We start from the raw sequence: 15,452 nt of genomic DNA, 5'->3' as shown, positions 1-15,452 counted from the left end.
CATGTAGCTTCACTAAAAGTAACATGGAAGGCAACTTCCACTTCTACTTTTCCACATAGCAATATGGCGGGCATGTCTTAAGTGGATATCTGGGATTGAGGTTGAAAAAGGGGGATTTGGTCTTTAGACCCAACAGAAATGCATTCATGCATATAATTTGGAGCTGCTAGTGGAATGAGAAAGAGAACACAATTATGCATATATACTGATTGTCTGATTCATAAAGAGGGCAAGGCCACAAAGGCAAAAGGGCTTATAAAGCTAGTTGCTTTCATTGCACGACAGCTTTCACTTGCAACTTTTCTTGTTAGCATATAAGTAAAATAATTAAAATAGGTAATGATAATTGATATGGGGTTGGATTACTGATAATTCAATGGAATTCTATATTTCTCTGTCTTGCATGACCACTTTTGACTTGGAAAGAGAAGTTTTTACTAAGCCAAATATCATTAGGAGGAGTATGGTCGATTCCATACTTGTATGTTAACATGCAGAGTAGAGAGCTACCTCTTGGGTCCAAAATTGATTTGTTTTTGGTTGCAATTTTTTTTTTTTTAAATATATATTATAACTTGAAATGGATATATAAAGAGGTTCTTGAAAAGAGAAAAAAGGAGAAAAACTGTGGGATTTTTAACGGGCAGGCAATGAGTAGAGAGTTTGAATACCATTAGATGGACTCATAATCTGATCAAGCTCCATGGGGCATTGGACGTATGCCTAAGGGAATGAAAGAAGCAACAGTGTGAAAGGTGAGTGAGTGAGAGTGAAATTCTTGTCCGTTTCCCCAAACTTTGCCCAACATTCACTACCCTTCATTTATATTCCGCAACTATGCCCATAGTTCCCTTGTCCTTTCCTTAACACTGTTGATTCCTGGGACTTTGAAAGCGGGCATCACAAATACCCATCTCCCTTTCCCATCAAGCCAAGCCCTTACTTGAGTCCACCACCAGATTCTTTCCGGGCCATCTGGAACACGGCATGGGGTTCTTCACTTCTCTTTTGATTTCCGTTCGGGTACGATGCGCTTCTTCTTTACTTTGTTAGGCCTCTTTACCCTTTTTATTTCATTAGATTCCTTTTGTTTGCCGAGAAACCGCAGATTTTCTCTTGTTTTTTTTGGTTCCCAAATCGAAGAAAGAATGCTGCACCCAGAGTTGATTTTCCCTTTCTTTTCCTTGGTTTTCTGGGTAACCAAACAGAGCATTGATGCTGCAGCAGCAGAAGAGGGGGCCAAATTGTGATTCAGTGTGCTGAGAAACAGGGAGATCTTGGGTTTTTCCTCGTGTCAGTATGAGAGACTTCCCATCTTGTTTTGGTGAAAATGGGGTCCAAGTAGCTGATTCTACTTCTTCAGGTGTCTCTAGGAGTACTGCTCAAAATTTGGTTACATGCGTTTATTCATGTAAATTAGGAGGCAAATCTTGCTTGATCATAATTACATGGAGCAAAAATCTGGTGGGTCAGTGCCTTAGCGTTGAAATCGATGATTGGATGAATCAGTGTCTCTGTAAATTTGACATAAAGCCATGGCTGTTCGCCAAAAGAAAAGGGTCTAAGAGTTTTGAGATTAATTCTATTCAAGTCGACACATATTGGGATCTCTCTTTGGCCAAATTCGGATCTGGGCCTGAGCCATTGGAGGGCTTCTATTTGGCAGTGGTGTTTAATGGAGAGATGGTTCTACTTCTCGGGGATATGAGGAAAGAAGCATTCAAAAAGACTAATGCCACACCTGGTTTTTACAATGCCATCTTCGTTAGCAAGAAGGAACACATTTTTGGAAAGAAGTTGTATGGCACTAAGGCTCAATTTTGGGACAATGGCCAGAATCATAATCTATCAATTGAGTGTGACACAGTTGGTACAGACGACCCCTTCCTCGCCATCCGCATAGATAGTAAGATGGTTATGCAGGTGAAGCACCTCCGATGGAAGTTTCGGGGAAATCAGACCATCTTAATTGATGGGCTCCCGGTAGAAGTTTTCTGGGATGTCCATAATTGGCTGTTTGGTCCAAGTGTCGGAAATGCAGTTTTCATGTTCCAAACTTGCTCCTCAGCTGAGAAGTTGTGGTCAAGCCAACCATTCTTTGATTCCTCTGCCTTGCTTTCGCCTTGCTCACAGAATTTCAGGGAGTTTAAATTACAAGGTCTTGGTTTTTCACTGATTTTGTATGCTTGGAAGAATGAGTAGATGTATGTTGTTTCTCAGTTGAGTGCAAAACTAATATTTCTGAGTGAAGATTTTATAAATGACATGCTTGAATTACATGGACTCTTGTATATAAGCAGGTATGGTAGAGCAACTCCTCTTTTGCCCACTTCATGTAATTCACTCGGATTGATTTCTATACCTAATTAAAAGAAAAAAAAAGGGAAAGAATTCTAGTTGATTGTTGCACCAAACTCAATAGGCTATTGTCTTCCTGTATTTAAAATTCTTCATGGGAATGATGAATAAGTAAATGACTTTGTATCACTTTGTTCCTCACTCTAAATGTTTGCACATTTTATCAACATGCTCTGTCTCTGGAGTGGCTAACCCCTGTCTCAAGGTCAGAGAAGTTTTTTCCTTGCACAACTAGATAAAATGCTCATTCTTTTGGTTGATGCTAGATAAACATCTATGGGGTTATATTTTATCTTTGTAGCAGCAGGTTTAGATTACTCAGTATGAAAATTGTGCTTGTAATGGAAAAGGGTGTTCATATTTCTTAGTCTGCTACTGGTTTGGTGAATCTGTCATGCAATCACATCATAGCAAAATACAAAATATGTAGCTCTCATGTATAATAAACGTATGCCATTATCAGTAGTGAGGCCCATTTATTAAGGGTCTTCTAGAATATGTCAACAAGTTCATTCATGACACGGAAAATAGAGAAGGGCTCAATGTTAACCCTGCTGTAGACTTGTAATTGAAAATCAGTTCTCTACTTCAGTTGCTCTCTGCTGATTTTCATTGTATCATTGTCTTTTGTGGGTGTCCTTTATGGAGTAGTGATTCCCTCTATCTTGCTCTCTCCCCAAGCATTTTGATTGAATCTACTTTGGTCCTTGAGGGCAATAAATTTGTATGAATGGATGAACATACCTTTCAGGTTCACGTTGCCCTTCCCCTCCCTCTCCAAGCATTTGGACTGAACATGGATTGATCCTTTGGGACAATGAATTTGTATGCATAATTGAACCCATCTTTCAGATTCCTGCCCCTCCATCCCCATACACTTCGATTGAAAATCGTGACCCTTTGGGTGCAATGAATTTGTATGCATAAATGAGAATCCATCTTTTCTAGTCCATGGTTGACTAATTTCGAAATAAGAAAACATATTAGTGATAGATACCTGAGTGAAACATGGTCAGGAAAACTCAGGATTCCAGGCTGGTATTACAAAAGAAATGTCTAATATTTCCTAGAAGCCCTGGTTTAGTTGTAAAGAGTTATGGCTGGGCCAGGATGTGGTTTTTAAGGCATAATATTTCTTTTGAGGGGAAGTACTACCATGGTTACTGCTGGTCCAAGGAGAGAAAAATGAAAATTATGCTGCAGAGGCTTATACCCTCCAAACTTTTCAAGATTGATGTCTTATCATCAAGGGCAAATTATATATTATTGACTGTCTACTTTGTAATGCTATGCTGTTAAACAAAGCAACCATTATAGCAGTGGCCTCTGAACCACCTACACTTCCAAATGTCAAAAGCTGTCATTTGCAAAATTACACAGAAATAGATTTCTCCCCACAACTCCCAACCACCTAACTCACTACCCTTTCCAAGTAAAATAAGACCAAAAGGGTATAACTTGTTTAATGGTGGCAAAGAAGGGACCTGTGGGCATGTTTGGGCGTTTAATGAAAATTTTATAGCGTGGGTAAGCAGGCTGCTTCTTGCAATCTTAAATTGTCCTCTCAAACTTCTTGAGAAGAAGAACATCTGATTAGTTCAGTTGCTCAAGTTAAACAAGCGCAATTCAATCTGCTTTACTTGCCTACTCATGGAGATCATTACATTCCACCCTCTATGCAGCTATAAAGATGCTCACACCCTTTTTCAAGATTGTGATGGGTTCTACCAGTATGGAATAATCAGCGAAAGGATCATATCAAAACACCTTGCAGACATCCATCTGTATCCCACAAAAAGCACCTACCACAGCTTTCCCACGCCCTCGGTTTGCTCGTGAACTAGTGTTCATTGCGGCCTAGGAAACCATAGCTCTGGAATGCTAGAAAATTCCATGACACTGTAACCAAATGGTTACCAATTATTCTCACATAACATATAGTTGCAAGGGGTTTGCACTTGGGTTATAGAATAAGGAAAGATAAAAAAAGAAAAAAAAACTCCCTAGTTATAGACTCTAACTCCAACAACAATCAGACTTTCAGATTTTCTAGCAAATACCTTTGCTACCACTGACAACCAGAACACCATTGAATTCCATTCACCATGCATTTTTTTTTGTTTTTCCAACGTATCATGACAACACACAAGTCTGTCTTACACTCCTAATACTACGTACACACTGGCATCTTGATTAAAACATTTATCATGACAATTGTTTCTGTTTAGAATTCACCACAGGGCCAAAACCTTAAGCATTACAGTCACCCTCTATTACATGTTACTCCATTACCTTCTTCCACAATGTAACCAGGTCTAGAGTCGATCCATGAGTTTTATGAATAGCTTCAGCACACCAGCCATGGCCATCGTCAACGGTTGGCATCCTGACTTCCATGAAGGGAGTCACTAGTTGTTTGTTCCCTGGCAGCACCACCCCCGCCAAAACCCTCAATACATTTGAAGCATCAATGTCCATGCAGACATTAATCTCTGGAACACCTTTGGGGAGAGGAGGAATCCTGGTAATCTTGAAAAAACCCAACAGGTGGTTCTCTTCTACCTTTTTCCCCTCACCTTCATAAACAACAATCAGTGCCTCAGTTTGGTTGTCATGAGCAGTAGAGAAAACCAGCTCCTTGCGTGCTGGAATTGTGGTGTTCCGATTTATGATGTGAACAACGTTGTTTCCATCAGCTCGAATCCCAATGCTAAGAGGGGTAGCTTGAATAGTTAGCAAGTCCAGATTGCCAAAAGGATCACTAATACCTGAAGCAACTGCTCCTTCCAATGCTGCTCCAGTAACAGCAGCTTCCATTGAATTCATCCCTGCATATATTTCTCTTCCCTTACAGATATCCTTGACGACATTCCTAATCATTGGAATTTGGGAACACCCACCAACGAGTATTACATCACTCACATCCTCTACTTCCACCTTTGCATCATGCAGGCACTGGATTATGAGGCTTCGACATTTCTCAAACACATCATGATTCAATTCCTCAAATTCCACCCGACTCACAACCTTACTTATTTTTAACCCATTTCCCAAGTCAACCTCAACTTGAACAGAAGTTTGGTAAGAGAGTTTGTGAATTGCATCCTGAGCTGCTACTCTAAGCAACCCTATCGATTTGATATCGTTAATTCCATGGTTGAAGAAGAAAGACTCTGAATTTGGCACGAGATGATTCATCAAATTCTGAAGCATGTCTTCTCCTCCCATGGTGGTCCCTGATAAGGCTTTTATCTGTGAAATTCCCCCTGCTGTAGCTGTTATAGCTACATCACAATATCCTGCACCCATATTAAAAATGAGAGCAACCTTCTCATTTCCGCTGCCCATATTCTCATGTATAGTCTGTTGTTGCTGCTGTGCATAAAGCAGTGCTACAGCAGTTGGTTCGGGCATCAATCTGAGGACATGGAGGCCAGCCATGGCACAGGCTCGCTCAATTCGTGTCAGTTGGAACCGGTTGAATGAAACTGGAACAGTTAAAACAACATTTCTTATGGGACGTTTAAGTTGTTCTTCAGCCATGGTTCTCAATTCCACTAAAAATATTGCAAGAACTTCTTCCGGAGTGGTAGCTCTCCATACATTGTTCACCAAGGCTGCAATAAATGGCCGAATCCCAATGTTCATTGTATGTACCAAAAATGGGAGGCTTTTGCTTGCATGAACAACTGGATCAGTGTCAACTCTACCAATTAGGCGTTTCATGTTGAAAATTGCAGCTCCAGATAAGATGTCAAGCTCATTAGAGACTTGGTTGCTGACACCACCTGAAGGAATTTCATCTTTGAAGGTGACATATGATCTCATCATCTTCTGGTTTCTAGTGTTCTTAAGGAGCTCCACCTGGGTGCCATTCCAGACTGCAACACTGCATTGTGAAGTGCCAATGTCAATTCCAATTGCAATTTCTGGGAAAGCTGAGGAAATCTTTTCCTCTCCAGTTGTTTCACTATCAGATGCCACAGTGTATGCTTGTTCAGCCATTCCTGCATTTGACATTATTTAATGAAGAAAATGATGGACAATCACAAGCAAATAAAACATGGCAGAACCAGAAAATTACAAGGTATATAGTACCATCATATCATAAATAAAAGAAATATTGGGATTTTATGGTCTCTCTACCCATCTTTAAAAAAGAATCCCGTCAATTATCTACATTAATATTTACTAAGTTTTCTTTTCCAATCTCATACTTCTTTAAACCTTCATGAAATAGAAGTTCATCATATCAATGAGAATCAAATTGTAGTGAGAACAATTTTTGAGAAAAACCCTTCAGAAAAATTAAAGATCTTGAACAAATCCATAGGACACAAGCTCTGTGATTTTAGTTACACTGTGGAAATTTCTGGGAATAATATACATAAGCATTAGAAGTCACTCCCATGCCCAATATATAGCAGAAAGTAAATTATTCATCAGATGATCCAAACACAACCATTCATCCATAACTGAAATAATATCACCACCTCAGGAGTTGTTCAAGTACCTTGGCTTTGCAAACTCCACCTCCAATGACTACAAAATCAGAAAAATGAGAAAGCACTTAACAAATTGATTGCTGCAACATTTGGTTGTGAAGATGTGATTTATGAATTCAAACAGGGTGATGTATCTTAGACACGTGAGATAAAATATGTAAATATGTTTTAGTTAGAAGGATGACAGTAAAAAATTAATACTTTGATAAGCTGACATGCTGCTAATAACACAGACTTGGTACCTAAAAGAGCTCAGAAAGTATTCCATTTAACAAAATTTGGCTAGAAGGATGATGTCCCAGGTCCTAAGCCTCAGCCTGGATGGAGATACATGTATAATCCAACACCAAATTAGGCTCTGCTCAGCTTCTACAACTTGAAGTTCAATATAGTAGGGTTCTTGTGGGTTCTCCAACAAACACCTCTAAGGCATCTTTGTCAGCAATCAATAGATTTAACATTTGCATGACACCCACCCTTTCTACTCGCATGAATAAGGAAAAATGATTTATATTTTCACCAAATTTCATAAACAACATAAAATGTCACAAAGAATATCCCTCCCCCACCAAAAAACACAAACTAGCTCAAAACTAATCAAATATCCATCAAACCGGGCAACCCAACTCTAGAAACGAAGATCAACACAACCAGGGCGACCCATCTCAAGAAACCAAGATCAATACAAGAAAATGGATGTACTAGTTAAAAAGAACTCTTTGTGACTCAAACACCAAACCCCGAAAAACTGAATGTACAGAAATGCAACTCAGCAACTCATACTTACATCAATAAGCGATAACAGGACCGACCCAGTAGCAGGAATGATGATTAAGATCATGGGTGATGATTTGAAGAACCAAGAAAAATAAGAAAAATGCTTCTCTTACAGTACAAGTCCATAAGCAATCAAAACTAGAAGCAAGCTAATACAATCGCATCAACATTTAACACGGTAGTGAACTAATTAAACGCGTTGAAAAGCGGCAATGGAAGGAACCTTACCGTTAAGAGAGACAGCAGTGAGCAGCGGAAGAGTGAATTAGACGAGCAGTGATATCAAAGACGAGGAAAGTGGAGAGACTAATAGTCCGAAACCAAATTCTAGACCGTCCCAGAAGGGGGAGAAACAGTTTCCAAAGTTACTGCCAGAAGGCTCCAGAGACACCATGCGGCTACGTGGCGCGACCAGCCAGTTCGAAGCGACAAGTGTCAGCGCGGCCCAAATTGGGCTTTAGGCCCATGATGTGGTATTTTCTATATCCGTTTGAATTTCAAGCCCATCTAGGCCCAGAAAGGCTGGATGGCTTTATAGGAAAGTTCACCAAATTTGTAAATGAGGGTTAATTTTAGTGTAGATATGCTAAAGGCAAGAAAATAAATTATTTCACTTCAAGCTGTCCCCCCTTTTAGACATCTCAAAGAATATAAATTTTGACTTGTTCTTTAAATCTAAAGATTAAACTTTTTTTTTTTTTTAAAAAAATTATACTAGTATCATTCAAACTTTCATCAATCAAATCGTCTAAACACAAAAATTTAATTCTAATTCTTTCATATTCAAATTTTATTCTAAGAGGTTGAACTTGAATTTTCTTATCTCATCCGACGCCTTATATTTATTTTATAATAACTCTCATGAGTTAATTTCGTTAATCTTTTATGAGGTTTTGACTAAATACAATTAATTCCATATATTTATTTCATAATGAAAAATATTAACATCAGATAGATTGCCAACACTCTTTAAGACATGAGATGTGTTGCTCCAAAGTTAAGAAACAAGGTTTCAGACTATTCATTTTTCGTAGAAGAAAGAGAAGCAATGTCTTGCCGTTGGTAATTTCTATCAAAACAATAGTATCAAATATGGACTGTGCGACCAAAACTTTCTGTAGAGTTGTCACTATGGCTTGCTGAAGTTGTGGCCTCATCCTCCTGGATTACAACTGGTATTGGAATTAGTTTTACCACGATGATTTCCACTAGAAAATTGTGCATTAGGATTTGAATTCTGGAAGCAACCAAAGAATTATATTCAGGACCTAATCCTCCAAGAAGCTGCAGTACGTGGTCACGCTCCATTACAGGTTTGGAAATAGCAGCAAGACTATCAACAATACTCTTCATTAGAATATACTCCATCATAGTCAAAGATGCTTTCTTCAGTGTTTGGAACTGCAATCGTTGTTGCATATTACGTGCCTTTGAGGAGGTAGGAATTTTTCTTCCAATGCATTCCAAGTAGAATGTGAGGTTGTATGTCCCATGATCTTTGTCATAATATCAGGAGTGATGATGAATATATCTAACTAAGGATCATAAGATCAAATCTCCTCTAAATGATGATTTCGATCTAGTTTTGTCGCATCAAATCCATCTATCTTAGAAGGGCATGGTTTCAACCCTTCCACAAATTCTTCAAATCCATTAGCATAAATCACATTTTCCATTTATGAACGCCAAAGAATATAATTCTATTTGCCTAATTTTATAGGCAAAGTGTGATTTAGTACCTATAAAGGATGAAATAAATTGGGAAGAGAAGTTTGAATGGATATTGGAGTAGATGCAGTGAAAGAAAAAGTCATCTTCGTGTTTGGTTGTAGAGAAAATCCTAGAAGCTCTAATACCATGAAAGTTCTAGATAATGAACTGAAAAACCACCCTATACATGAGCTTGTGACATTATATATTTATATCAATTTACAATGTGCAATACACCATATCTAAATAGAGTAAAATAGGGTTGCATACTGTACACCCATAATAGATAGTTGTTAGTACTAGTGGATTATTCTAGAAGTTAGGCTGAGATGACAATATGTTGTTTATCAAGGTTGGATTTAGTTTGAATTTTATTTCATCAACATAAGGTTGTTTTGACACATGCTAAATAATTGGATTAGGTTATATAAGTATGAATAAACTAAAAAATTTTAGGTCTGTCAATTTATATTACGTTTTAGCATAATAATAGATTGGATTTTGTTAAGGGCAATGTTGGAGCAACAATTTTTCAACAAGTTCTTCCATAGAACTTCCACTTTGCAACCTCACGAATAAGCGTAATAACTCTCTACCATTGAATTTTATGTCTCCTATGGACAAATACACATGAGTTGCCAAGAAAAGGAAGGATAAGGAAAATGAAGAATATTTTGAGTAACAAAATTTCCTTGTGTTAGTTTCAAGTTAATTATCTATATATAGCCAAAAATGAACTAGCAAGTCATTGATACTTGGTTCATCCTCATCCTCATTGGAAGATGAAAACCTTAAACAAATGTATGCTTATGGTCCTCCACCCTATAATGATATTTTAAATTTCACGAGTCCTTATGAAATGAGACTCATGTAAAATAATTCTTTATTCCTATAAGAACAAATAGGAGATGGTAACTAAAATGCCTATCTATCATGAATGGAGACGAAATGAGATAAAGATAAGTTTGTTTTAATCGTCCAACAAGATGAACATGAAATAAATGAAAATATGGATAAACTTGATCCCTTAGTAAACCACGGTGATCCATTGTTCGATCCATAAAGATCGGATTCTGGTTCTTTCATACAACAAGAGGTTAAATTTTTTATGATACCTAACACATTGCTTGTTTACCAAACTAGAAAAAAGATAAAACACATTTACATTTTAAATAATATACAATGAAATAGTTAGCAACCAAATTTATGAGTGTCATCAACTAATTTATGAAGAAATATCAAACTTAAGTATGATATCATAGTGAAATTTGTGATGTTAAAATAACTCCATTTATGCATTTAGGATACGAGGAGATAAAGGATTAACACCTCTATGTCATTGTAGCCAATAATGGTGAAAATAGACTTTCACTTCTTTTTCTTCTATTCACATTTGTCTTCTATGCTTTTATCCTTCTAAAACTCTTTCACCCATTAATTTTATTTTTTAAATGAAGGCCAATTTCTTCATATATATATATATATATATATATATATATATAATATATATATATATTCTTGATAATATACATATGCATTTTCATGAGTTCTAATGTCTAATTTTTCTCAGGTGATTCATTTATATAATTAATCTAATATATTATGTTAAGTGTTATGAATTTATTCTTTCAAAAAATGTATTTAGACCTAAATTTTTTATGTAATGATATACTGCAAAGCATTAATATATACATATATTTTATTGATATATACATATATTTTATTGATATGGTTGATAGCCTTTTGTTTAGTAAAGCAAATCGGGATGTAAAAGGTAATAGGAGCCAAAACTAATATCATCCTCATCTTTTAATTTTTTAAATAAATAAATAAATTTAAGGGCATGTTTGATAACTATTTTAGAGAACAGTTTTTATTTTAAAAAATACATATATATATATATATATATATATATAATATATATATATATAAAATGGAAAACATGTTTGATAATAAAAAACTGTTTTATGTTTTTATAAAATATTTTTTTAATTATTTTCGCTTGTTTTTTAAAAATAATTTAAAGATAATAATTATATATATATAATAATTAAAAATAAAATTTTAAAGATAAAAATTATTTTTAAAAATATTTAAAAAGATTAAAAATATTTTAAATTTTCATATAAATTTTATTTTATAAAATATAACTATTTTAAAAAAACGGTTCTTAAAAACTATCTTTTAAAATTATTTAAACAAATATTTACTCCGTCCAATCTCATGCACTCGTATCCTATTGCCGTATTGCTTTCTCATTTTAAGACATTTGGTTGTCAAATATAAATTTGAGTTTTTTTTTTTCTTTTTTTAATTTCTACCTAAACATTCTCTTTCAAATTATCAGATTATTAGGGGAAGGTGGGCCAGTTGATGGGCATTACTGGCCGGCACTAAGATCAGTAATAGAAGTGCATGACTTCGGCTAAACGACAACAATCGCTAACTCCCAGAACTGCTATTCATATCCATCCATTTTTATTTTTATTTTTTGGATTTGTAAAGATGTTGTCTTGTAGACTGTTTGTCATCCCCTTTCCACTACCCACCCATGGCTCCAGCCTGCAACACTCTCTTATTCTTCGTATTCTTCACATTCCCCCTTTCAATCTTCTCCGCAGCCTCCATCCACTTCCATCACCCACTTGACCCACTCACCCTACAGGAGCTCGACCAAGTCCGAACCATAATCACTGCATCGCACCACAACCTCACCTTCCATTACGTGGGCTTAGACGAACCAGACAAGTCAATCGTCGCCTCATGGCTCGCCCATCGCACAACCGCCAAAACACCACCTCGCCGAGCCCTCGTTATCGCCCGACTCAACCACCAAACCCATCAATTCATCGTGGACTTGTCCACCCACTCCATCGTTTCCGATGAAATCTACAGTGGTTCCGGATTCCCTATGCTCACTTTTGAAGAACAGACGGCTGCCAATTCATTGGCGCTAACGCACGCGCCGTTTCGGGCGTCTGTCGGCAGAAGGGGGCTTAAGATGGAGGAGATTGTGGGCTTAAGCTATACTGTGGGTGGTACGGTGAGGAGGGAACTAGCAGAAGGATTGTGAAGGTTATGTTCTGTTACTTGGATGGGACAGTCAATTTGTACATGAGGCCTATAGAGGGATAACGGTGACCGTTGATTTAGACGAGATGAAGGTCATCGCATATCACGACAGATTGATGGTTCCCGTGCCCAAAGCAGATGGGACGGATTTCAGAGAATCGAAGCAGAAGCCGCCCTTTGGTCCGCGTCTGAAGGGTATCACAGTCGTCCAACCAGATGGACCCAGTTTTACCATCCACGGCCACCAAATCAGGTAAAGTGATTGCCTAATAATACCTTTTCTTACTTATTTACCGATACTTATGTTTCTTCTGCCAAATTAAATCTATTAGATTATCAATTTGATGTTCAAAGATTGTGAAAAAAAATCCTTTGAATCAACTATATTTCATGTGAGCCATCAATTTAATCCAACATTTATATAAAGTCAATTTATATTGGAGAGTTTTGATTGGACAAGCTTAAAAGTTGAATATGAAAATCAAATTCCACTTCCAATATTAATAAATAGGTTGTCTGGAATAAGACATAGACTATATGATAATATGAATTTTAATGTAGGTTCATAAATAAAAAAGGTTATTGCATAATGTTGTTATGAAATATGAATCAGTTGGGCGAATTGGGATTTCCACCTAGCATTTGACATGCGAGCGGTCCGATCATATCAGTAGCGTCCATATACGATGTGGAGAAAAAAGAGCAGCGACGAGTTTTGTACAGAGGGTATATATCAGAGCTATTCGTCCCATACATGGACCTAACTGAAGAATGGTACTTTAGAACATTTTTTGATGCAGGCGAGTATGGGTTCGGGCTATGTGCCATGCCACTTCAGCCCCTCACAGACTGCCCAGAAAATGCAGTCTTCATGGATGGTTACGTGACTGGCCAGAATGGGACGCCTGTGAATATGACTAATGTTTTTTGTATCTTCGAACGCTATGCTGGGGATATCATGTGGCGTCACACAGAGGCTGAGATTCCTGGAAAATTGGTCTCTGTTTTCTCAAGACTAATATCAGAAGTATGTATTTGTATAATTTAGAGATAATTTTATTGACTTTTAAAAATGGATTTTGCAGATTACCGAGTCTCGGCCGGAGGTCAGTCTGGTGGTGAGGATGGTATCGGCTGTGGGCAACTATGACTATATCATTGACTGGGAATTCCTGCAAAGCGGCTCTATAAAACTTTCGGTAATTCAAATATTTCAAAGTTGGACGAGACAAAATTTGATACTATGCTTTTGGACATTTTCTATTTGAATCCAATCAATGCCACGTGTTTTGTTTTGTTTTCTTTATTTGGAAAGCATCTTTTGACTTTTCAAGCATTTCAGATTTGAATCCAGACAAAATCCCTCGCCCTGCGGGAGCAACCATGAAGAGCCACGTTGTTACTCCTTACTGTTAAAAGCTTAAAAGTGTTTTCACTTTTCACACAAGAGCATCTTTTTTATTACATTATTGTAAATACAGGAAACCTTAGAATAGTGCCTCGAACATGTTAATATGACCGTTGTCTTTAAAAGTAACCTATCATTTGTCTTGCCAGGTTGGGTTGAGTGGGGTGCTTGAAGTGAGAGGAACCGCTTATACTCACGTAGATCAAATACATGAGGAAGTCTATGGTACACTTTTGGCCGACAATACCCTTGGTGCATACCATGATCATTTCCTTACATACCATCTTGATCTTGACGTGGATGGTGATACCAACTCCTTTGTTAAGTCCAATTTGCGAAAGACGCTAGTGAGTGGCAACAGATCACCTAGGCGGAGTTATTGGACGGTTGTGAGCGAGACGGCTAAGACAGAGTCTGATGCTAAGATCCAATTGGGTTTGAAGCCGGCTGAGCTTTTAGTCGTGAATCCGAACAAGAGAACAAAAGTTGGGAATTACGTGGGTTATCGTTTGATCCCAGGATCTGTTGTAGGCCCGCTTCTAACCGACGATGATTACTCACAAAGGCGTGGAGCATTCACTAGATACAATGTTTGGATCACACCCTACAATAAGTCTGAAAAATGGGTTGGAGGACTATACACTGATCAAAGCCGAGGGGATGACACTTTAGCTCAATGGAGCCTCAGGTACTGTCTGATCAACCTAATTAAAATTCGGAAATTTGCTTTATTTTAAAATCAAAAAAATGGAAACAATATTAAGAAAAATGCTTAATAACATACTCTTTTTAAATATATTTCTTTATAACTAAGTATTTAAGATGTTGAAAATGGTAAGAAGCAAATGAATATTACTTTGAGAAGCAGAAACATTTTACAATACCTAAACCTGGTTTTGGAGCACCATATTATATTAGGTGAAGCATTTTGATCTATTTGTTGATAGAGTTTGTTGTGGACATTAAATGCAGGGATAGGGAAATAGAAAACAAGGATATAGTTATGTGGTACACAATGGGCTTCCATCATGTGCCTTATCAAGAAGATTTTCCATTGATGCCAACGATAAGTGGGGGGTTTGAGCTGAGGCCGTCCAATTTCTTTGACAGCAATCCAGTTCTCAAAGTAAAGCCTCCCAGGCAAGTCAAGTGGCCAAGTTGTCCCACATCGATAAGCGACTTGCCTTAGATTATGCTTGGAGTACACTATGCATCATCCTATTAGTAATGATTTTAATATTTTTCCCAAGGATCATACCGTGTTTAAAATCATGTGGAGTAACTGTAGCAATTACGTCTGCATATTTTGATGGGTTAATGAAAATAAAAAGCACTCAATTGGCCCTTTTCAAATAGGATGTTGTGATACTGATAATGAAGGCAGAAGAGTCGTAAAGAGGAGAATGCCATTTACTTAACTAGAAAAGGAAAGCAATTTAAAGATTCTTAGTCCTCAATGCAAGAAAGGGACTAAAATAAATGGGAGGCTTAGCTGTGAAGTGTGTATTGTTTCCTCACAAAGAAAGCCAGCAAATCGCTGTAAAATGGGACACCAAAGTAATGGCTGCAATTATGATACGGCTCATATGTAGTTGTCACTTGTAGCACATGATTCAATATTT

At 37.2% G+C, this 15,452-nt stretch overlaps 2 protein-coding genes and 2 pseudogenes across 4 annotated transcripts; 3 read left to right on the top strand and 1 right to left on the bottom strand.

The window, feature by feature from the left end:
* Nucleotides 1–59, top strand: part of LOC117914475 — a 2,050-nt pseudogene extending 1,991 nt beyond the window's left edge.
* A 650-nt stretch (nt 60–709) lies between these two features.
* LOC117914039 lies at nt 710–2,293 on the top strand. The gene is made up of 2 exons (XM_034829198.1): nt 710–1,023; nt 1,209–2,293. Exon 2 carries the CDS (start codon nt 1,300–1,302, stop codon nt 2,200–2,202), a length of 903 nt encoding a protein of 300 aa, XP_034685089.1. The 5' UTR covers nt 710–1,023; nt 1,209–1,299; the 3' UTR covers nt 2,203–2,293.
* Nucleotides 2,294–4,268: 1,975 nt separating this feature from the next.
* Nucleotides 4,269–7,975, bottom strand: LOC117915340 (heat shock 70 kDa protein 8-like). Of its 3 annotated transcripts, none has more exons than XM_034830897.1 (3): nt 7,869–7,975; nt 6,852–6,900; nt 4,269–6,365 (listed from the first exon to the last, which is right to left on the bottom strand). In XM_034830897.1, exon 3 carries the CDS (start codon nt 6,361–6,363, stop codon nt 4,639–4,641), a length of 1,725 nt encoding a protein of 574 aa, XP_034686788.1. In that variant the 5' UTR covers nt 6,364–6,365; nt 6,852–6,900; nt 7,869–7,975; the 3' UTR covers nt 4,269–4,638. The 3 variants fall into 3 exon arrangements, with proteins under 3 accessions (XP_034686788.1, XP_034686787.1, XP_034686786.1); XM_034830896.1 differs by having other exon boundaries at nt 6,872–6,900; XM_034830895.1 differs by lacking the exon at nt 6,852–6,900.
* A 3,895-nt stretch (nt 7,976–11,870) lies between these two features.
* On the top strand, nt 11,871–15,183 carry LOC117915455 (annotated as a pseudogene).
* Nucleotides 15,184–15,452: the final 269 nt, after the last annotated feature.

This window comes from Vitis riparia, chromosome 5, assembly GCF_004353265.1.
Source record: "Vitis riparia cultivar Riparia Gloire de Montpellier isolate 1030 chromosome 5, EGFV_Vit.rip_1.0, whole genome shotgun sequence".
Classification (NCBI taxonomy): Eukaryota; Viridiplantae; Streptophyta; class Magnoliopsida; order Vitales; family Vitaceae; genus Vitis; species Vitis riparia.
Note: the sequence above shows the minus strand (reverse complement) of the source record. Positions and strands in the feature narration are given on the sequence as shown.